At 44.6% G+C, this 24,501-nt stretch overlaps 1 protein-coding gene across 29 annotated transcripts in view; it reads left to right on the top strand.

Annotated features, from left to right (window-relative positions):
- Positions 1-24,501, top strand: part of FBRSL1 (fibrosin like 1) — a 724,755-nt gene that overhangs the window by 208,261 nt on the left and 491,993 nt on the right. For all 29 annotated transcript variants that reach the window (XM_072983658.2, XM_072983645.2, XM_072983642.2 and 26 more), the window contains exon 2: positions 6,856-7,056. In XM_072983658.2, the coding sequence (XP_072839759.1) occupies positions 6,856-7,056 (201 nt within the window). The remainder of the gene's footprint in view (positions 1-6,855; positions 7,057-24,501) is intronic.

The raw sequence follows: 24,501 nt of genomic DNA, 5'->3' as shown, positions 1-24,501 counted from the left end.
GTTTACCATTGCCACCCCTAGTGGGTTTTCATGGCTAAGCATGGGTTTGAACCCATGACTCTCCTGCTCTAACCTGACAAGGTATCCATTACATCACACTGGGGATCTACAGCCTCTCCTGTATAGCAGGCCTGGGGTACCTTTTGGTAGTGCCCCACTCCTTCTTATGTAGCAGAGTTCTGGTTAAATTCTTCTAGCAGTGCAGCAGAAGTGCAGGGATTCATAGAGCAGATTAGCTTCCCCCAGATTAACCCACCCTTTTTTTTTCTTCTCATTGACTGGCACTTACAGTCTCAATAACTCACTCTGAGACATTAGTAAGAGAAAGAATAAAAGGTTTCATTCCTTACACTAAAGCAGATCAAACAGAAAAAAAAACATGACTGCTTTCTGTGACAGATTTCTAAAGAGGGGGAAAGGAACAAAGGGCAGAAAGGCGGATTGGATTCAGAGGCTGAGAAGGAAGCTAGAGGGGTTGTTGAGATCAGAAGCAGGGCAGACTGGAAACTAAACCACAATGGTCTTTCTCTCTCTCTCTCTTTCTCTCTCTCTCTCTCTCTCTCACTGGCTGGTTGATCTTTGAGCCTCTGCTTGAAAGACCTGCATCCCAAAGCATCTTTTAATAAAGACCTTGTCAAAAGACGACCTTCTAGGGAATGGAGATCTCTTTCTCTCTCTCTCTCTCTCTTTAGCATCCTTGTCAACTGGAAAAGGCAGGCTGTGCGTGTGTGCTGGCAATATGCTTCATTTCATCTACCTGGCAAGAGAGCCCCAGCTTCCTTTCAATCATTTAAGCTCCCTTGCTCCTTGACACGCTTTTCCGCTGACAGTAATTCTGCAAGCGGGCTCGCTGGGCATTTACTGCCGTCACCAGAGGAAATACTGATGGCTTAAAAAAGGGATCATTTCCTCTCTGACGGACAGCCTGACACCTGTGGGAGTTTTAATAGCCACACAGAGCGGCCTGTCAGGAGGTGGCACGGGGGTGGTTGGGGTGGGTGGGAGAGAGGTTGCCCCACAGAGAGGCACTGGCCAATCTGTGTGAGAGCCTGTAGGGAGAGTAAAGGATAGAGAGTGAGCAAGGGAGTGGGGGGAAACTCTGTAGAATCATTACAAGAATTTTTACCCAAGAGAGACCTGAGAAATGTAGCTGGAGGGAATACATGACTTTTTTTTTTTTAAAAAAGAGGCTTTCCCAGAAAATATTCTTCTTCTTTAAAAAAAAATCTCCAAGTACTTCGATGGAATCTTTCTCTATCCCTTCATTGCTTGCCTGGAATGAAGCTGTCTTTTTTGTGGCGGGCTTAAATGAAAAATGCTGGCAGTCTTACAGATCAGATGTGAGGTTTGAATGTTTAGGGGTTCTTTTTTCCAGGATCATGGAAGAGCTTTGGAGTGATCTTGGAAAAGAAGGTTTGCCAGCCTCAGTGTTTTAGGGACAATTGTGGAAGATGACCTTAAAAGCCCTGTAGGCTCCTATATAAAGAAAACGTACTTTATCTATTCAGTCCTAAGCTGCTTAGGACTTTCAAACAGCTTCTTATTTAAACACTTCTCTGATCGCCATAGGCGATGAGAATTTGCATGCAGGTGAGCGAGTATGTGGGATTGTCCAATTCTCTCTACCATCCTTTGGCAGTCTGCTTCCTTTCTGCACCAAGCACAGAAGAGGGAAGCCCCACTCCATGCAAAGGTAAAAATGCAGGAAGCTTTGCTAGAGGCAGCATGAATAATTTTGGCCTCCTAGTGACTCTGTGAGCTATTGTGGTATAGCATGCAAGTGTCTCAAATTAGGACTCAGGAAACTTATATTCAAATCCCTGCTTGGCCATGGAGATTCGATAGAGAGGGATGTAATGCTAAGGTCACCACTACCTTTCATATACCTTGAAAAACCCACTTAGGGTCACTGTATGTTGGAAGTGGCAACAGCAGTAACTTCTTTGGACCTTTTTTGTTGTTTTTTTAAAGTTAAAACTGATTTCTAAACTGAGCTTAGAAACTGGCATCTCCCTTTTGCCAGCCTTGCAGTCCCATCTTATACTTACGTTTTGCACTACCTGCGCTTCCACCAGTCTGCAAGGACAGGCCCGCACGGCCAGAGTTAAACTAGTCAAGCTGACGTGCATATCTTTTTAGCTACAGAAGATGGCTAATGACGTCTACTGTATTTTCTTTATTTATTACGTGGTGATTTTATTGTTTGTTGTGAACTGCCCAGATAGTGATAATAATAATGGGGCGGCATAGAAGTAGAAAGCAAAATCAATCAATCAATCAGTCAGTCTCCCTTATGTTGTTGCAACCTTTCATTTGTGTTTCCTGCCATGTATAATCATAAAGAAATTATGTTAAGAGAGAGATGTCTTCTTTCTACTTAAATTGCTTACATTTCTGTCAGTAACTACTGTACGTTGCTAATGTTACTGCCTTGTGGTTTGAGTTTTGCTGTTGTTTTTAACTTTCAGAAGGCCTTTTTCATTATGAGTGTTGTAAGGCATAAACAGATTCGCTTTGTGTATATTTATGTTTGTGCTCTTCTCATTTGCTGAACCAGCTTTGGGATCTGGGCGCCATGTGTCACTCCTGTTTTGAACTAAGCTTTGTACGGGCTCTGTTGCTGGATGTTTGGTGTTTGTCTTTTCCTTTTTGTTACATTTCGTTATTTATCATTGTTGCATTCAGTGGTAATATCGTAACTAATTGCCTTTCACTTGTTTATTTAAGAATAAGCCCCATTTAAAAAACAGTGGGATTTACTTCTGAGCAGACAAGCAGAGGATAGCCAGTGATTATTACTTTTGACAAAGATGGGGTGGACGTTGCTAGAAACTTCACTGGTTTATCGATGAAACATTTTATCATGCTTCTGGATTCTTGGTACCAGTTCTTTTGAAGATCGGGACTGCAGTCCTATACTATTTACTTGGGAATAAGTCCCACTGAACTTAATGACACTTTTTTTTTTTCAGTAGACATAGGACTGCACTGGGACACCCCCAGCAGCTGAATATTAGCTGAATGTTGCATTGTTCCCCACCTTCAGGTGGAACATCCCATCTCTCAATATTGATAAAAGGCCCTTCCATGCATGTCAGGCCAGGGACATTTTTGCCCACTGCTGTTGTACTTCTCTCTTTTCCCAAGAATCTGACGCTAAGCTATGATTGTTGATAATTAGGCATTCCAATATGTTCTTGCAATCTCCGGTGTTTCTGCTAATTGAAAGGTGCACAGTTATTGATTTATGTTAGCATCTTGCATTCAGTTTAACACCTATTTCATATATGCTCATTTATAGTAGGTACCCCATGGGAGATGTGTTACTGATGCGTGCTAGGCGGTTTCTGCAGAGCAATAAATTACTACTGATGTGTGTCAGTTTGAGGCACTCTCTCTCTTTCTCTTTTGATATTATGCTTCATTTCAGTCTGGGGAAATGAGATGCTGGCTGATAAGTGCCTGATCTTCTCTTTCAAAGAATCTTAGAACCATAGAGTTACAAGAGAACACAGTTTAGTCCATCTCCTGCGCCTGCAGGAGATCCATTACTAAAGTAGCCCTGAAAAATCTATCAAGCCACATACACCTCTAATAAAAGAGAGCCCACCATATTCTGAAGCTCCTGCCATCAGAAAAACTTGTTTAGCCATAACGTCTTCTCTTGCAATTTGAACTGGGTGAGTTGGGTCATATTTACAGGAGCAGAAAACAGATCATAAGCTCTGAGACAACCCTTCCAGTTCTCTTTCTGATGGCTATCATGTGCTTCCGATGCCGTCTCTTCACTAAGCTAAATATCCTGGCCTCCTTCAACCTTTCCTTTCCAGGATATGGTGTCCAACAAATTTGTCTGCTGTTTTGCTTTTTCTTCAGGGGAAGATTGCCTACAGTTTTTATAGTCAGTTGTATGTTGGCTCATTCATTTCATTAACAATTTGTTTTCACTCCAAGGACTTCAGTGTGGCCTATGTGGTTCCCCTTGACAATAGCTCTGAAAGCTGAAAGGTAGAGGCTAGCCCATGATCAGTTGGGGAAATAATACCTAAGATCATAAAGATGATAGAAAATGTCCTCCTTGCATCTCTAAAAGCCCTTCCAGACTAACGTTAGTTCTCTTTTAAGCACCAAGTTCTGTGCTGAAATTACCAGTATTTTCCCTACCCTCTTTCTGATGTCCCCCTTATCAGAGTTAGTACATTTTCCCCCATGACTTTCTACACCATTTTGTTCCTGTTGAAACCCTGGTTTATTTCTTGTTCTGCTTTGACAGCTTCTTCACAGTTTTAGCATTGTGACTGAGTCAGGGCAATGAACTCTTGAAGCTCAGAAGCCCTGAACCAAGACTGGCCACCCTAATGAGTTGTCATCTGAGCGGTTACTACTTAAGAAGTTTAAGAACCAAAAGTTGCTTCTTCTGGTGGAGTGAAATCCAGTCTTTCCCTTGTGAAATGAAACTTTGGTGCCCAAGCTGCTGGAGAACACTTTGTTTAAACGTTTTTTGTTTTTGTTTTTTAAATTCCTTTTTATATTTCTCTATTGCACACCTGGGAGCCATTTGGAGTTACAAACATCTTAACCTTGAGTGTGGCTGTCAGTTTATCAGGCAGGGCATCTTGATAGGGTCAGAGCAAAAGTCTCTCACACAGTTTTATTTTATTTTTTTAAAAGTGATGCGCAGGTAGAGCTGGAATGTGTCAGCCATCACAGTGGGAAATGTAGGCTGAGGTTTAAAAAAGAAAGGGGGGGAAAAGCACAGGATACTGATGTAGAATTGTAAGGCTAAGGTTTAAAAAAGCAAAGGTTTTCCCTGGCTGTCACCTTAATTGATATTGATTGTGTAGCCTGAGTTTAAGGTCAACATAGATGTTTTTGAGTGAGTTGCCTATGAAAGATTTGGCTTTTGGGCTTGAATAAGGCTAAATGCCAGGGTCACAGAGATGAATTTCTGAAGGCAAATGTGTCACATGCTTCAAGAATTTCATTAAGAACTGCTGGAAAGCTCAGTGGTTTAGGTCTCTGGCTGTGGAGCCAGAGGTTGGGAGTTCGATTCCCCCCCCGGGCATCCTTGACAGGGGCTGGACTCCATGATTCATAGGATCCCTTCCAACTCTGCAGTTCTTAGATGATGATGATCCTTTGACCTAGAGACACTTCCCCTTGGAAACTTAAAGCCCCCTGAGCTTCTCCTGACGGTCATTCTCCTTTCCCTGCGACATCATCATTTTGTGGTGCTTTCCAAGGTGTAAGGTTCCCCCATCTCTGGATCGAAAATGTGGGAATGTTTCTGCTAAGGCTTAGTGACTGGCAGGAAGAGACTTACAGAATGTAACGTGCCTGATGTTTTGCCTCCAACCTATACCTGGAGTGTGAACCTCAAGAACTTCTATGCAATTGAATTTGATACTCAGGATGAAACAAGTTCCACTCTGTTGATTTAGAGCCAACCACTGGAGATGCATCTCCATCTTCTCCACCTTTATTTGCTAAAAGCAGCAGTGGTGGGAGAAGTGAGTGAATCCTTGATAACACCCAGACAAGGACAGAATGGTTTGAAATCTGTCTCAACACTAAGTCTGCTATGATGATCCAAATGAGGAGGGGTGTGCATGCGTGGCCTGTGCCTCTTTGTTTGTAGAATGAGGGGTGTGATAGCCAACCCACAGCTGGGTTAAAACAACAACCATATTGCTTCCTGCATCTTTCCTGACTCACATCTCAGAAGGATGTGCCTGCAAAATCCATCTTGCCATGACCTTTTGGACTTTTAAAGTTTTTTCACACTGGTACAAGCCTGACAAAGTGGTCTTGATCCACAAAAGCTCACATATTGTATGATGATTTTAAAAATTATTATTATTTAGTATCGATAAAAAGGTATCACCTACTCTTGCACTTACCAGGGAAGTAAGCTTTTTATAGCGTCTGATTATATGGTGTGGCATTGCTGCTCACAACACTGCCCTTGCTTTGCTCTCAAAGGAGAATATTGTTTTAATTTTAAATCATCTCACTGTTTGGCGTGGAGCTTAATATTGGCCGTGTAACAAATTAGCTGCTTGCCACAAAACAAAATGTCATTGTGGGTGATCGTGGGTCTCTCTAGCACGTCAGTGTGCATCTTTTGGAAATACTGTACAAAGAAAATTAAGCGGTCTTCTGGTACTGAACTTGTGCTACCCTCCTTTGCATCCAATGTTTGCTAATTTAAATCCTAGGTACCTTGTAGACCAATAATTGAAATTATTCACAGCTTGAAATAATTATTCACAGCCTTTATTAATTAATCATTGTTATCCTCACCTGATCAGGGGAGCCATGTATAGTCTAATGTCTCAGTCTAATGTCTGAGAAAGTGGACTTGATCCATGAAAGCTCATATTGAAACAGAGCAGTTAGTCTTTAAGGTGCCATAACATTTTTGTCTCTTGCTTATTTTTTTTTTAATTTGGGCTGTGAGTTTTTGTGTGTATGTTGTCTGATATACCTCAATGGACTAAAATAGTTCCTTCTTTAAAAACTTGCTATGGAAATAATTAATTTCTTCCTAAACAGTACTGTATGCCCCAAAAGTTTTCTGGTACAACATGGCATAATCTCTGAATATAGACCATTTTGCTTGTAGTTTATGGAAGTTGTAGTTTAAAAAAAAATAGGTTTGTTTGGCTTCCTTGATCTGTGGCTAGCGGAAGGAAACCAAGATGGCTAGTGGAAGAGGGCTAGAGCAATCCAATTCTCCGTAACCAGCCCACACATTCACCTGCATGAAATTTCTGGCCACCTACATGAACCATGTACATATTTAAAGAAGAAGAAGGTGTTAAAAAGTTTCTCTCTCTGATTTTTTCTCTGCAGAAGGACATGTCATTGAAGCCTCAGGAGAGAAAGGAAAAATGGGAGAGACATCCGGGAAAGAAACCACGAGAATCCGAACATTGCGTGTCAGCTGAGCCCAGCGAAAACGGCCATAATAACGATGCCGGGAGTTCGGGAAGAGAGACGGATCGAGGGAAGGAGCGGGTGAAGAAGAAAGTTCCCTTGAAAGCCCACAAGCAGGTAGGGGAGAATGTTTTCTTCTGGTTTTTGCTATGGATTTACTTAAAAAAAAAACAACCAAGAATTTTTGTCTGTCAGTTTTATTTGGCTTGGCTTGGCCTGGCCATGGAAGGGACCAAGTACGCTCAGTGTTTGTGAGTGCATTGTGTTGATGGTTCCCATGAAACCTACACTCATTTATAAAAGAATGCACCTCGCCTTCATGTTTACTCCTAAAAGAAGTGAAGAAACTGGACCATTTGGGTACTTTCCGTTTTATCTTGTGGTGGTTTGGTGTTCCCCTGGTGTAATTTAGATGCGTTTGAAATGCCTTGTTTCAGTTAGGGTTGACAGTTGGTCTTTTAACTGGGGAAGTTTGTGGCAGGTGTGTGGCTTTCAAAAATAACAAAGTTGAAATATCAGAGTGATGTTGGTGGATAAACTAGATCTTCGGTATTTGCCAAAGCAGTAAAGGGATACTCAAATGGTGAGAAGAAAATTATGGAATAAAGAGCAAAAGGGTGAGAAAGATGATGGGACTATCTTTATCCTGTGCTGACATATTCTCTGTTAGTCCCTGTTGTGTTTGGCACTTAATCCGAGTACCAAAACTCTGGAACCCTTCATGGCTGGGGATTAGAACATCTAATAGATCATTTATATCAATATTAGCTTGCCTTCAGTTTGTGAGATTGTCTTTTAGAGGTTCAGGTGCCCCCACAATCAGAGAAGCAGTGATTAAGCACTGCAAAAAGGGGCTTCTTTGTGGTGACACACCAGTTGTGAAATAGTCTCACTGGGGAGGCTTTCCTGAAATCCTTTTGGTGCTACTGATTATTTTTCCAAAATTATTTGTCTGGGCATTCTAAGTATCTAGTTTATTTCTTTGTTGTTTAGAGAGATATAGTGCCCCTTGATGCTGAAGCACTCTTTGGACAGTTAACAATGTAATTATGCATATAATGCTTGTTATTTTTTTCTGTTAGTTTATACACTGTGATCTCATTTCTTTGCTTTAAAATTGCATTTCTTACTTTGAACGTGAAATGGATGGTGTCATTGTGTTGTTATGCTTTCATTGTCAGCTGCACTTAAGAAAGTGTAGTGGCGGAGGACAGGGCTTAGAAATAAGATTTTAAGTATGTGTGGCTGTCTAGATGTTATTGGTCTTTAACTCTCATCAGGTATAGCCAGCAACACTAAAGGTTGGGGGATCATGGGAGTTGAGATCCAACAATATCTGGAAGGCAAGACATACATGGCTCACTCCTGATTTCAATAAATATAAAACCGGAGTTGCACTCTGGATGCTGATATAGATTCCTGAATTATCTGGATCTACTTCCAGTGTGATTTGTGTGGGTGTTACACTACAAGCGCTGAGACCTGAGAATAAGGAGGATCTGCATGGGGGTAACCCCAGTATCCTTGCAGAGGTTGGAAATGCTATTTGTTTTTGACCACAACTCCTAAAAGCCCCTAACCAGCATGGCTGTTGTGAACTATGGGAGGTGTAGTCCCCCACAAAACCTTAGCAGGCTCGTTGTCTTTGGGAGCCCCAATGTTGTCCCCCAATGCATACATTTGGTGGAATGCTGTTGGACCGTGATGCCCGACCTTGGATCTCCAAGCGTTCTTGGACTAAAACTCCTAGAAGCCTTAATCACAAGCTGGGCTGTCCAAGATTTCTGGGAGTGGTAGTCCAAGGACGTCAGGAGACCCAAGGTTGGGAACTGCGGCTCTTGGATGTGTGTTGACTATCCAGTGTTGCAAATGGGCCCATGAAATTTGAGAGGCCTGCAGTGTCACCCCGCTCACCTCCAGATGCTCCATTTAAATATCAGGCGAGGATTTTGGGAAGCTTCAGAATACCTAAATTGCTTTTGTGGTGGGGGGTGTGTGGTTTTTTGTTTTCTAGTTTTGTTTTTTGTTTTTGATGCTGTGCTCAGTAGGCAGAATTCTGGAGGGATGCAGGCTGTGACCTGACTCTGTAGGTGCTCCTGTTGCTGACAGCAAGGAAGGATTGGGAGATTGGGTGTGTGAATAGCAGCTTGGGGGTGAGCAGGGAGGGGTGGCAGATTGACAAAACATGCTCTTAGTATTCTTTCCAACATCCTGCATGGCGATGTGAGAAAGAGAGAGAGAGGGAGGCAGGAGGTTGTTAAAACATGTGGAAAGCATAAAGATTTAGGTTGCTTCCTTCCTTGCTCTGGCTTCCGCCACCTCTGCGCCGCTCACCTCCGACTGTTTTCACTAAGCAAATCAGAGGACTTGACAGGGCTCTGAACGTACTCCTGCAAGGAACTGTGGTTTAGGGTGCCAGTCATACACAATTGGGGAAGTCCCTTCCCCCAGGAAAAACCCTCCCCACGAACTAACACATTTCTTCAAAGCTAAGAGAAGGTGAAGAGGGAAGGACACCAGAGAGAGGCTCATAATCCATTTGTGGCCTTCAGAAGAGGCATCCGTTATCCAATATTACAACTCTTGTCTCGATAATATCTGAAACAACAGCATATTCGGAAAAACGAATCCAGGAAAGCAAAATCTAGCAGTGAAACAACCATGTCCGGTCAGCACACTGGACTAGCAGAGTTTTTATTATAAAACCAGTTGCAAAGCACTTGGCCTCAAAAGAGAACAGAAATGCAGCTTTTGGCGTAATGCAGTGTTTCACCGAGAAGCAGGGAAGCCTAAGAAGGGTGCAGAGTTTCTTTTTGGTCCAAATGTATTCCTTTGCTAAGTAGGTCTGTAAAGCTGCAGCGTAAGGTGATGAGCTAAAGAAAACTCTTGAGAAATAACAGCAGAAGCTGATAATAAATGCTGATATAATACTTTGGAAATGTCTTGGAACCTGGACTTAAAGAGATGAACTTAGCTGACCACACATCTCTCGCTTGGCTCTGGTAGTATTTGAGCCAGAGGAGAGCTGCTGTCACCCATTTGCCTGTGCTCTACCTGCGATTCTTTTTTCGAAATGTGTCGCAGACTTTTGAATTCCTTGTCAAATTCTTTTTGCTATGCAATAGGAGCGCAGAGAGTCCCAGAGGAGAATAGCTACAAATTCCCCAGAGTCCAGCCCTTTCTCATTAACTAGCACTTAAAGTCTCAATAATTCACTCTGAGACATTTGTGGGAGAAAGAATTAAAAACATTCTTTACTCATAGTTGCTTGAAATTACAGACTTGTGCTTCTTCTTTTTTACTGCACTTATACTTAACAACCAGCTGAACACATCAGCAACAAACAAACGCCACCAAGAGATGAAAGAAAGGGAAAGAAGAACACTTAGCAGAAGGCTGAAAGGAAGGATTGGTTTGTGCTGGAGAGATACATAATCATGTCAGCCCAGAAAAAAGTTCCTACTGAACCTACAGATAGTATGCAGAGTTGCAAATAAAACCTCAACGTAATTCGCCCTTCCCAGTAATCAGATAATCAGAACAACTGGGAACAGCAGCAAAATGTGAATTTCGTTGTATGTGTATATACTTACAATGACAATAAATTATTATTATTAAAACTATGCAGGAAAAAGAAGGTTATTTTCATTTTTATTTTCCATCTCTGCTGTTTTTGCTCCAGCAGCTGCTGATTAATAGCATCCTGGGAGAGAAAGTCTGGACCTTGGGAAGTAAAAGTCTTCCTCCTAAGGCTTCTCCCTGGAGAACTCCATCACTCCTTAGCCACCAGGCCATACTTCCCTTCATGCTACTAATCATTGTCATCCATGGGAAGCCGAGGGCAACCTTGTTTTCAAATGCCCTGTAAGCTTCTGGCGGCAGAAATCATCCTGCCACCACATAGAAGTGACCAGGAGGGGACAGAGGATGATTGGGGGGGGCTTTTTGTCTTGACTTTGCCATGTTTGTATGACCATGCAAACAAAAACACACAGATACACACATGTTACCTTTTTGTGTTTGGGGCAGCACTGTTGTGTTTGTTGTAGCAGGAAGCATGGCTTGTAGTGCCTAAGACATTTTGGGGTACAGCCTTTTGAGGGAGCTTTGGGCCATTTTCAATTTTTCAGGGTAGGTTTTCCAAGGGAAAGAATACTTTAAAAGAAAATTTTAGAAGTAGACATGTTCCTAATAGCAGTGCATAAGAAATAAGAAGTTCCCATAAAAAATAGAATACTTAACATAGTAGTATTTTAAAATAATGCTATGTCCACACAATGAGAGAGAGAGAGATTTTCTTTACAATGTCCCTGAAATCAAAGTCATGACAAAAATGGCCTAGAGGGGAGGAAAGTGAATGTATTCATTACTCCTCATTTCCTTTGTAGTGGTCAGTGGGCAGAAAAAGTACAGCAGTAAGAATGGGGGGGGGAGTAGCGTGCAGCTGGTTTCCCCCGTCATCATGAGTGAATTCCCACAGGGGAAAAGGGGTTTTCCTTCTCAAAGGATGCTGTGTGTACTTCTTTGCCTGTTTTTAAAAAAAGTGCTGTGGGACAAGAACAAAAACATGATTTCACCCACATTTCCTGATGTTCTTTCAATCATATCTATGTATTTTATAAAATGCAAAATTAAGAGCTTGTTGAATGATATTTCTCGGCTCTTGCAAATTGAAGGTTGTGACTTCCTTTATGTGATCAATCTATCTGGTATTTGCTTTTCCTCTTTCCCTGCTGCCTTCAACTTTTCCTAGCATTATTGCCTTTTCCGTCTAGTCTTGTTTTAACATGATGGGCACAGAACATAACAGTGTCACTTTATCATTTTTGCTTCCAGGGAAAATTCAGGCTTCAGGAATAATTGTTGCTAGAAAAGTAGCTGCTTGATTTTGATATCAGTGGTTACTTTGAAGAGCTTCATTGGGATGTGTTGGGGTTGGAAGAAAGGGTAGGAGGCCTGTTGGGTTTAGGATACGACGTTGACGCCATCATTTGTCTCAATTTGGTGGAGTTAGCAGGTGAGTGTTGTGGATTTTCGGGTCAAGCTTGTAAGTTTCATGTAGCTGGCTGGGTAGCTCAGTAAATTGGGTCTCTGGCTGCAGAGCCAAGAGGCTGAGAGTTCACTGGACCTTCCAGGAAAAGACCCACTTTGTATAACCATGAGCAAACTGTGCAGTCCCAGGCTGCCCCCAGAAGAAGGGAATGGTAAATCACTTATGAGTACAGTGGTGCCTCGCATAGCAAACGCTTCGCTATGCGATGAAACCGCACAACGAGGGGTCCCGGGCCATCGCTGGAGCGTTCGCTCAGCGATAGCCCCTATGGGCTTTTTTCGCTATGCGATGATTGAACGGACGCGATCAAAGCATAGCGAACAGCTGCTCGGCGGTTCCAAAATGGCCGCCGCTAAAACAAAATGGCGACCGCTGTTTTGCCTCGCTAACGAGGCATCCAAAATGGCCGCGGCAATGGAGGAAACTCACAGAACGGTGAGTTTTAAGTCCATAGGAACGTATTAAATCAGTTTTAATACGTTCCTGTGGGCTTTTTTATTTCACTTAACGATGGATTCGCTGAGCGAGGGTTAATCCGGAACGGATTAACCTCACTAAGCGAGGCACCACTGTACTTTATAAGTATAAAAACCTGGAAAGTGTTGCCATAAGCCAGAATCAACTTGATGCCATTTCATTTTTATATACCTTCTCCCTCAGTAATTTGAGCGTCAGCAGGAAAGCATTCAACAACATATCTATATCTATAGATATGTCTGCCTGCCTGCCTGCCTGCCTGCCTGCCTGCCTGCCTGCCTGTCTGTCTGACTGTCTCTCTCTCTCTCTCTCTCTCTCTATCCCTCCCTCCCTCCCTCCCTCCCTCCCTGGTATGTTAGATTTCCTCATGCAGGGAGTTGATGCACAAATGTGGGTGCTGAATTGTTAGTTTCTGGACGCTTAAGCAGTTGGCTACATTCAAGGAAAGATAATGCCCTGGTTGACTACAAAGAGCTTAAAACCGATGCCCAGGGAGCGGCCTGCACGGGTGGGTGGAGTGGGGTCAGACAAAGTGTTCCTTTCCCTTTGTGAAGTCCTCAGCTCAACTCGAAAGCTGCTGCTGCCGCAGACTCTAAAAGTCACAGATGGCTCTCTCCTGTTCTCTCCTAGTAATCTGCAAGCGGGGAGCATTCACAGCTGCCTAAGAAACCACTGGGGAGTCCCGGCGCCGCGCGTTGAAATGGGCAATACTGTATTTAGTCATTAGGGCCGCTCATCTAAAGAACGAAAATAAGGCTCATTTCAATCAATAGCAATCTGTTTGCACTGTCAGGGACTAATTTAAAAATCTGCTTAAAGTCCCAGTTAGGCATTTTGAGGCTGAGAGCAGAATACCAAGTGCATGGGAAGAGTTGGGGCCTGCCGTGGCGGCAGCCGCAGGGAAGGAGGAAGAAAACCACCGAGTAAGGGAAACTCTGCTATTTGAGCCGAGCTTATCCCGTTAAAGCTTCTTATTGCCAAATCTTACACACTGTTCCAGAGAGAAAGAGCGCGGTGCTCAGCTTACTAAATACACGGCACATTGTATCCATTTAAATGCTCGTTTTGACGGAATGGAGGCATGGCAGCCTTAGCAAGCATGCTCCGCTCGCCTCACCCCGATCTTTGATGGGTTGTTTGCTCCAGATATGGCATTTCAGGAGGTTTCACTTCCTGGCATCTCCGGTCTAGGGCAACCCTCTCCCCTTTTCTGAGAGAAGGAAGAGGAGACTGGGTGAGGAGAGCGGAGCGTGGTTGCTAAGCAACGCCTTCTTCTAGGCCCAGCAGCATCTCCTAACAGATGAGAGGAAGGAAACAGGCCTGGGTGGTGGGATTTGAAGGTCAAGGTCCGTCTCCAGGGGATTTTCCCCCAAGTCAGTTTAAGAGCACCAAGTCGTAACTCCACGTTGGACCCATCCAAATAACTGTTACCGTGTGATCCTACTGGCCTCTAATCCAGTTAAGAATGTGCCCTTTCATATTTTACTTGGAAGTCAGTCTCCTTGCCCAGAATCTTTCCACCAATTTACACTCGGGGAAATTGTATAAGCCTTAGCAGCAAGTTGCCCATCATTAATGGGGTGCAGAGATTATATTCCTGGGCACACCTTCAGTTGTGGAATTGGGGGTAGACATGGGGTATTTGTATGTGTATCCCTGGAGATATGAATATGAATATTGTCACCTGGGAAAACTGGACCCTTCCCCCCCCCCGAACTGGCAGGGTCCCCTTACTGCTCGCCGAGCAGCATGCGGGGCCAGCATTGTTCTCGTCACACCAATCCGGAAAGCAGCCTTGCCTGTGCTTCCCCACCTCCCTGTGCAGCTGACCACTCTGGTGAGGAGGCGGGATGAAGAGTCTCCCCACCCAGTTTTCAAGTGGTCGGCTGCTCAGGGAGGCAGGGAAGCGCCACCCGGGCTCTTTCCCAGATTGGCACGAGGAGAGCGACACCGGCCTGCACGCTGCGTGCAAGCAGGAAGTGGACCTGCCACTTCAGGGGTGGGGAGAGACCAGTTTTTCCAGGTGCCTGTGGTGCCGATATTCATATTTGTATCCTCAGAGGTATGAATCCAAATATTCCATGTTGAACTGGGGGCATACCCAGGAGTGTAGCCAGAACTTTATTAACTATGAGCAGCTTGCCACCAAGGCTGACACAATTTTCTTAAAACAATTGCAAATAAGTAATGTAGGATTCTGACCCTCATATCTAGCAGACTTCATTCATTCGAAAAAAGAAGGAAAAAGAAAAAGAAGAGTGAAACCTATTTGGGGCACACAGTGTGTTGGTGTTCTGTTGTGTTTTGCCGTAGGCACCAATGCCTAGGGCCGCCCTGCGCGATTCGTGACTCACTCACTCCGCGCCCCCATGATTTGTCTGCTTTGACCAGTGGTTCCCAACTTTGGGTCCCCAAATGTTCTTGGACTACAAATCCTGGCCAGCACAGCTAGTGGTGAAGGCTCCTGGGAGTTGTAGTCCAAGATCAACCAAGGCTGGGAACCACTGACCTTGACCACCCATAGCAGTTCAAGGGTTGTTTTCCGTTGCCTGCTCCTTGTTGTTTGTGTTGCTTCTCTAATCAAGAGTCTTGAGGATTGAACCTCCGGATTTGATACAAAATGCGAGCCATCGCTTTCCTGAGTGCAAAAAGGAGAAATGAATTGTGGGTTCTGTCTTGCATCGCATGTTTTTTAAATCAGCTAACCAACCAAGGTATCCTTTTTAAAAATAAACCTCTTCTGCAGAATACCTTTAGCTCTGTCTGCTCATTAACGGATCAATAGTAACCTCAAACAGGCCACGGTTGATTAAAGGCGGCCTCGGCCCTGGAGCAGAGCCTGGAGGGACAAAGAGCTCCCCGCGCGCCCCCTTCTTCAGAGCAGCCGTTCTGTGTAGACATGAATGGGTCTCATTACAATGAGGGCTTTGAAACGATGAGCCAGAAATTTTTGTTGCTGAACAACTTTTATGGCATCAGGGCTCCGTAAAAAGGTTGTCCTTGGTCATTGCTTACATTGTTATAAAAGAAGAGCTAAACGGTTTGTGATTTAGGGAAGCAGATTTAATTACATGAAGTAATTTACAAGAAACCGTAATTGTATCTCTGCCTTCCCCCTTTCTTTCGATTTAATTGGCAAAGTCTTTACAGCAGCCTTTCCACTTTTTGCCCTTCCCCCTTTTCTATTGTATGTAAATTCATTCTTTTTTTGTGTGTGGGGGGGTAGAAACTGGCACTTTTATTATATTTCTGTGTCACCTTGGTAATGATAATACTTTTTTTAAAAACAAACAGACACAGAAACACAATAAACAAGTAGTTGGCTTGTTCTTTCACAGAAATAACCGATCTCTGGTTGCACACAACTCTTTAGTGGGAGAGATGGGGAAAATTAGTTTTGATAACAGATGTAAAAGTGATCTTTTCATTCTTTGTAAGAAAGACTCGTGCGTTAATTGAAGGGGAGCAAAAGCTTGCACAAAGCATGCCAATCATTTAAACCTGGCAACAGTCTTAGCCTTCCCAATATGTATTGCCTGCCAGGAAAAACATACAATTTGGTGTTTTGTTTGTTTGTTTATACCCCACCGCAGGGACTGGAAAAGGTTCTCAGTCAAGAGGAGGGAGGAGAATTAACAGCAATGGTTGGTTGCAGAGTTTTGAATGTTGGTTAAATTATTCTAGCTGCACAGCAGAAGTTCAGGGATTCATCGAGCTGAATAGCTTCAAGTTCCCCAGACTAGCCCACCCCTTGGTTCTCATTCATTGGCACTTATAGTCTCAATAAGTCACTCTGAGTAGTAGAAAGAATAAATACCATTTTCTTTACTTTTAGTTGTGAACAACTCAAACAGCAAACTGACAAACACGACTGCTTTCAGCAACAGGCCTCAACAGACTCTAGAGAGGGAAAAAGCATTGAACAGTGAAGTGTGGTTTTCTTTTGATTTCAGAGGCAGGAGGGAACAGTTAGTTAGTGCTTGAAAAACTGACCATCATCCCACCCCAGAAAGGTCACTCCGAGCCACACCTTTTTCAGGCAGCATGTGAGCTTGGAAACACTCCCAGCGCAATTTATATACATAATCACATATTGGGCTATACAAGACATTGACATAGTGGCCAGAGCGCTAGGTTGGAGTGGAGCGAGTTGATTCCCTTCCGCCATCTTCGAGCAAGTCAGTCTTGGCATGACCTACTTCACTGGGTCATTGTAATATGGATAGAAGGAGAGCCCATGTGCCTCTTCTCTTAAACTCGTTGAAGGAAAGGCAAGTTTAAATGCAAGGAACCGTAATTCCCCTAGAAAAGTCTTGTCAAACTTTGGACCGATAGCCGCTCCCCAGGCTGCCTGTCGGAGCTTTCAAGCTAGAGATTCCGGCTGCCCAACGCCAGGCAGATGATCTGCACGCGATCCACAGACCTGCCACAACACCTAGGGAATTTCCCCTTAACAGCGCAAGCGAAGCCCATTCTCTTGGCTTTGTCGACTAAACACCCACCCCCTGTGACTCACCACCCCTTGTGTGCCTACCCCGTGTTGGAGGTAAAAGTGTTGTGATATCAGGTTGCAACGACCTAGGAGCGTTCTGGCAGGCTGATGCTATTAGCAGGCCGCAAAAGTAGGAAGGCTTTGGCCTGATCCAGCCCTCTGAGCCTCTTAGATGGAAAGACATAGGTACACGTTAGAAGCGTGTCATCAAATGGCATAATTCTGTTTTCTTCCCTCGCTGCCAAGTGTTAAGGAACCAGCACAGGGCCTCGCTCTCGAGCTCCGTTTTCAGTTGTGGAGCAATTCTCTGGTTGAAAAAGCTCTCTCGAGGACAGGAAGCCATTGGGAGCCAGCCAGGACTGTGTCTCCCGTGGCAGTATTATTAACCTCAAGTATTCAGAAGCGCTGTGTCAGTGGCAACCACAAATTATGGGATGGGATTAAAAATAATGATAGTGTTTAGGGGTGGGGAGGATAACAGCCTGAGGTTTCTTTCTCTCTCCCTCTCGCTGTCGCTCCTTTCTCCTCCGGGTTTCTGAACCTTTTACACTTATATTCAGCCGCGCGATGGCTACCAGCCGAGCATTGGGAGCAGAACGCTTTGAAATGCTGAACTGTGTTGCATCCAGCCGTGGAAACTTTTAAGTGGAAGGGTTGCCTGGCACGCTCCCCAGGTTGGTGGTGGATTAAAAGGCATTCTTGAAGACGAGGAGGAAGCCGTATGGCTTAAGAGGCTTTTGCCCTTCACCCTCATTCCAGACACCCTGGATTTGCCTGAACCGCTTCACCTATAACTCTTTGAAAGAACCCCTCCCAATGATGGCATAGTCTCCCATGCAAGGTTTATTAGGACGCTTCTCTTCATGCTTAGAACGAAGCTGGCAACTGGTACTTCTTTGGTGAAGGGGCTGGTGGTTTTTAGTCTTGTAGGTGACAGCACAACTGCTGGATAGCTCAGTGATTTACAGTCAACCCTCAACTTACGAACGTCCCTAGAGACGAACTTTTCAATTTACGAATGGCTCTGTTGGCAAAAATTGGCATCGACTTGCGAACGGAGCTCGACCTACGAACGAGGTCAAGGCTCCATTCGCAAGTCAATGCCATTTTTTTTGCCAACGGAGCCATTTGTAAATGACACCCTGCCTTTTTGGCTTCAGAGCTCTCAAAGGACTTCCTCCGATGTCAGGGGGAAAGCCCTTTGAGAGCTCCGAAGGTGCCGATTGCAGCTGCGGGGACCCCCAGGGAGGTCTCCCAGGCTTTGCCCGCCACCATGGGAAACCTCCCTGGCACTCCCTGCCACCGTGATCGGCACCTTCGGAGCTCTCAAACGGCTTATTCCGATGTTGGGGGGAAAGCCCTTTGAGAGCTCTGAAGGCAAAAAGGCAGGGAGAAAGGGTGGGAAATTCGAATTTCCAGCCCTTTCCCCCTGCCTTTTTGCCTTTTGAAATGCTGGAACGGATTAATTCCATTCCCATGCATTTCAATAGGAAATGGTACTTCGACTTATGAACTTTTCAACGTACGAACGTCATTCCAAAACGGATTAAGTTTGTAAGTCGAGGTACCGCTGATATCTGGCTGTGGAGCCAGAGATTGGGAGTAGAAATGGCCATGAACTGCTGGTTGGGTGGTGCGTGCCGGTTCATTGATCGGCCAAGCACGTGTTTGGCGTTTCAGAGCTCCACCTCCTCTGATGGGTGGCCACTCAAGAAACAGCACCCGGAAGATGCGGGGCAGGGAAGCCAGAGGGCGCTGCCTTTGAGTGGGTGCCTGCCAGAGGAGGCGGGTCTTTGAAGCACGAATCACCTATTCAGCTGATAAATGAACAGGCACCAACAGTTGAACAGCCAGCAGCCCGTGTCCATCTCTAGTTTGCAGCCTGATTCCCCTCTTTGGCAGAGACCGGACCCGATGATCCACAGGGTCTTTTCCAGCTCTATAGTTCTACGACTGACATTGACGTGTGGGCCTGAAATCCGATGAGTAGCCCCAAGGAAAAGAGAACCCTTGAATCAGTTCCTGGACGGTAAGCAAAGCTGTAACCAAAGCAGGGCACCGGGGACTTTGCCCCAGGGTGTTGTGATTTAAAAGCTCCCATGGCTGCCCTAGGCCAGCCTCTGGACTCTGAGGTTGGAGCATCTCAAATCCCGGATCCCGAGACCAGGAGGGAGAAGTGGAATGCAACAACAGAGTCCTCTGAGAAGAGTTGGCTGGGAGACAGAGAGCAAGGCGATGCACCCCACACGAGGTTGTCTCCCTGACCATACGCTTAACTGATCTGGTTATGTGGGGCTGCACTGCCCTTCTGGAGAGGGTGATATCCCTCCTGGTTATAGAAGACGAGGTGGCCACAGAGAGATCGGAAGTAGCAGTGGTAGGAGGAAGCTGAATGAAGGGACGAGGTAGGCGACGGCCGTAGCCGTGGCAGATAGGCTACAGCGATAGGGTGCACCTACTCCTAATGGGAAGGGGGAGGAAGAAGAGGAGGAGGAGGAGACTAGACAACAGCCAGACATCCCCTGCTTGGAGACCAGGTTTCCTGAGTTGCCACTTTCTTCGCCAAGCGCTGGGCAAGGGAGAAGACTCAGGGCCGTTCTCCTTCAACCGCGGTGGGTGGGCCCTGCTTGCTCGCGCTCTCAAAAAGAAGAGGAGGAGAAGCCATGCATTTCATGGCAGAGGCTGGTTCTTCAAATCTGCCATTCTGCAGAACAAGAAGGCCTTTGGCGAGGGTGGTGGCAGTGGGTGAAAAGATGTGACAGGCTCAGGAACCCCATAGGAAGGATAAGCTACCCCTCATGTGGGGAGCTGGCCTGTGCTCAAGGCTACCACCTCCTCCGCCTTTTCTTCTTAGGAAGCTGTGAACTCCTGCTTAGACCCCATATAATGTGACTCTTCCCCACCTTCATAATGATGCCCTCTGACTATTTTCTAAGATTTCAGGCTAGGTGATGCAAACAAAGCCGTACTTGGGCCAGTGTTCACAAGGCCTGTGGCTGCTCTGACCCCATTGATGCCTCTTTTCCTTGTCCAGAGCTCTCAAATTTGGGTGGCTGCCATTTCATCCTCGCCTTTTGCTGTCCTTGAGGAGGCAGGTCTGCATCGTCACCGAAGCCCACCCTCCACCCCTTGTTCCATCAAGCACCTTCTCCTCCTCCACTCATTTGTTACTTCAGTCAGATTTCTGTGGTTGGGAATAGCAACTGGATTTAGGCCACATTTTTGTTATTATTTTTTCCCCCTGAGCTATCTTGGCTTTCCTCTTTAAAAAAAAAACTAGGGTTGTTTTTAATTTTGTTCTGGCTTCAGGATTCCTGCCTTGATGGTTTGCTGCTGCTCCTCCTGCTGCTTGTCTTTGTCAAGCTTTCCTGTGGGGAGGTTTTTATAAACGGGGCCTCAGGAGAGAAGGCTCCTGTTTCTTGTCTTGGGAAGACAGGAAGCTGTTTGAAGAGCAAATTTAAAGCGTGGGAAACAGGTCCTCCTGCCTGTATGTTGGTGCAGCCGTTTCCCCCTGCGTAGTAGGCCTCTTGACTTTGATTTGCAGAGCTTAGAGAAGTTAGGTTTTCGGACTACATCTCCCATAATCCTTTAACCAGAATGTCCTTGGGCTGCAATGAGCTGTAGAGCCATGCCAGCTAGTTGTGCTTGACACGTTTTATATTGATCAAGGGGTAGATTTCTGAGGGGGATCATCCCCACCTTCGCTTGCTGTGTTCTGATTATCCTCTGTGATTTCAGGCCACAGAATACAAACAAAGCATATACAGATGCTTTCAAACAGGTTATGCTCTTCATCAGTTTTAGCAGCCGTAAAGACAAAAGAAAACTATTATGGTATCTTTGAAACTAAAAGACTTTGAGGGTAAGATTTGTAGTCTTATAGTTGCCTCAATATTTTTGTTTTGGTATTGTGTGTTTTTCCTGCCTGGTGTATAGAAGCACAATTCAAGTTGCACAGTTTGCTCACCAGTCTCTTGTTCTATTTGGTGTTCTTTTTTTGTGTGTTGTGTTCTTTAACACAAAATATGTTTTGCCTCCAAACACTTTGACAGAGGTGAAGTAACCTTTCTCTTTATGATGTGGTGTCCACATCGCCCTCTTTAATGCTGCATCAGAGTTCCACTCATAGGATCGAGCAGGTTTGAAACACACTTTCCTTCTGGTCTCCTACACTCTCGTCCCAGAGATCGTTTGGTAAAATAGCTCCCAGCCAGTAAAATAATCCTGTAATTAGGTACAATCTGATGTATGAATTTTAAGAGCCAGTATGCGTTGAGTAGCTCCACCAGTACAACAAGAGTGATGTCACAAGCAGATTGAATAATTCCTGCTTTGCTCCTGGTTTGCGTACAAGTCATGTATGAACTGAAACTGCAGCAGGAACTCTTTAATTAGTGGCAATATGATGATGCCGATGACGACGGCAGCAGTGACACTTCCATTGAATTGGCAGAACTGGGAAAACAAGATTTTGGGCTCTAAACTTAAAAAAAAAGTTCAGAGTTTTTTCTTTCCTTGTTGTGGTGGTTGTGTGTGTGGTTTCTTTGCAAGGCCCATAAGGCTTTGGTGATACCAAATCTTTTGGAGGACTAGAAAGAAATACTTTCTGGGTTGGACCGAACCTAGTAGTGCTGGAGCAGCTGAATTCTACACCAGCTCTTTAGAGGCCAAGACTGTTATGGGCCTATTTGAGTTATATGTTCCTTTAAAACCAGAAGTTCCATAAGATTTTCATAATCAATGGTGTAAACGCAACTGCTCTTCCCACCTAGAATAGACCCACTGACTAAATGGGTCTACTCTAGATGGGAAGAGCAGTTGAATTCATTTACGAGCCAACAGTTTGATTCAGTGATCAAAAATCCTATTGTATAGGTTGCAACTACAAAAGGGTACTGACATAGCAGCAGGAAGAGATGTTCAATAAAAGAGTTCCTCCTCCCGTCCCAGGACACCCATGGTTTGCATTAAATAAAGGCTGATTACATGCAAGTCAGACAAGCTGTGGGACAGAAGTAGGAAGTATTTTAAAGAAAATCTACCGCACCCCCTTGCTGGTGACCATCATCACCACCTTTACATGAACTTACACAGAAGGATTTGGGCCAGTTGGTCTATTCTAGCTGAAACTAGCAATAGGATTTAAGCCAATGTTAGTTGAAGGTATTCTCTGTGTAGAGCTCTTTCCCACATTCAAAAAGTTGTTATTTCTGTTGCTTTTATTGTACTTTGAAGCCTGAAATGGCTAGCAATGACACACAAATACTTGTTTTCTTGTTGCTTGACTTGGCCAAAATTCCACTTTCAGCATTTTGAAGTCATTTAAAAGGAGGTTAAGGGAGGAAAATCTTGTTGACCAAGGAATAAAGTCTACAGTGCAAAAGGCTCTGCTATCTTGACTCCTGCTATTTATACTTCCAAAGATAATAGATTTAATTTATTGCTTTGTCCCTGGAGGAGCATTTTGTAACTTGAACCCTAACCAGGAAAACCCTTTGTGTAATCTAATTAACACAGTGTCTGCATTAATTAACCTTCTGTTTTGTTGACTTTGAAAGGCCACCCAAACCAGTAGATAGGCTCCCTTTTAGTGTGACATGGACTTTCCCCATTTTGTTTGTTTCATGCTCTGAACTTGTAAAACATGAGCATCTTCTCCAGTATTTAAAACTTCCCTGTGGCATTCTTAACTCTGGAAGGTCAGGCTAAGCTAAGAATTAGAACCTAACACAGCCGAGGCTCTCCCAAGACATTGCACTGCCTGAGGCAAAAGGTGAGATGTCAGGTAGAGAAGCGGTCTTTCTGGACAGGCTGGTCAGTTCCACACTGATGATCGGGGGTGGTCTCTGCTAATAAGGTCATTAATTCACACGGTGGCTGTAGCTGAGAAGCAATATGACAGCGTGGAACAATTTCTTAAGGATAATTTAGGGAGCCCAAGACGAGTGGGCGGCCCAGGAGTCCAGGAATCTGTTGCCTGATGCCACGAAAAAAGGAGCACCTTGTCTTTCAGCACTTTTTTTATTTTTCCCTGACAAGGAAGCTAGCAAAATGCCTATCAGTAACAGAGCTAATGTATGTCATTTGTTTTTCCTTTGGGAATGAATCTTGATGAGGTTAAGTTCTGTGTGCAGGAACATGGAAGAGACCTCTACAAATGTTCAGAGACCGTATACACAGCGGTTTGTAACTCAAAGTAAAAAAAAATCTCTCCCGAGAGTCGTCTACCCCTTCCAAGAGCTACTCCGCGCAAGAGTCATTTCTGCTGGTTTTCAGGCCTTCCCTTTGTATCCGGACGCTTCGAAAAGACACTTTTCAGGAGCTGACTTGGCTGAACGCATAGCCAAGGGGCCTCTTCTCCCCCATCAGTTGACAACTAACTAAAAAGGAAACAGTGCACTTATATTTGTTTATTTATCCTTCTTCTTCTTTTTTTTTACCTGCAAGCTGTCTCCAGATCAAGAGATGTGCTTACTCAAGCTGTGCTGTATTCTCAACAGCTCATGTAAACCATCCATCAGCCAGGAGTATTAAAATTGGCTCCCGGAAGAATCTCTGCGTGGAGAAGGAAAATGGGGAGGGAGGGAGGAGGAGAGGGAAGGAAGGGGACCGACGGAGGCCATGTGGGAGTACAGGAGTATGGCCTGGAGCAGCATTTTGCAAGGCAAGCACTGCTACTGCTGAACACTGGAAAACAAGCTTCTCTTTTCCACGCCTCCGTGAGCATACCCAACAGAATCAGACCGATGTCATTAGAAGGCTTTAAACAAGCACAGGTCATCTTTCAAAGGCCGTCTTTTTATTCTCTGTCCCTCTCTGACTTCCTGGGTTCAAACATGCGAAACCAGTGCTTTCTCCTCACAGGAGTGCAGGGGAATGTGGGTTCAGGAGCTCATGCGCTGTTTGTTCCTGTTTACAGCCAGCTGGATTGCTCATTGAGTTAAATCTCTGGCTGTGAGGGATTGGGAGTTCGATTCCCCCACTGTGTTTCTCAAGGGAGAAGAGCTAGCCTGTGTAGCCTTGGGCAAGCTGCACAATTCCAGGGTGCCCCCTGCCCACCCAGAAAAAGGGAATGGTAAACCTCTTACGTGTATTCTCTACCTAGAAAACCCAGGAAAGTTGGAATTAACAGTGAGAAAGAAAGCAGATAATTACAAACATTTTCTTTTTAAATGTCTGGCACCTGTGTGCCTTGAGGACTGTGTAAGCCCTTGGATTCTAATGAAGTGGAGCTGGTAAAAGTTGCTCTTTGAGAACTATAACTCCAGAATCTCTATTTTTATTTCATTTCATTTTTAGTGAGGGGCTGTGGCTAGTTGCACAAGGGGAGAGACAACATTTCTGAAGAGGGAAATGTTCTTTTCTTGCACACACATGCGCATATACGCACACTCACCCATGCACACACACACATACCCACCTCATATGGTCCTTGAATGTAATCTGAAGGCAAGAGCGGACAATACCTTTATCAGATCACTGGGAAAACAATTCAGAAAGATAAGCTAGCTTTTGACCCTATCTAGGTCTTCATCGGAAG

The sequence above is a fragment of the Pogona vitticeps genome, chromosome 14, assembly GCF_051106095.1.
Source record: "Pogona vitticeps strain Pit_001003342236 chromosome 14, PviZW2.1, whole genome shotgun sequence".
Taxonomy (NCBI): domain Eukaryota; kingdom Metazoa; phylum Chordata; class Lepidosauria; order Squamata; family Agamidae; genus Pogona; species Pogona vitticeps.
The sequence above is the reverse complement of the archived record's forward strand: the minus strand, read 5'-3'. Positions and strand labels throughout refer to the sequence as shown.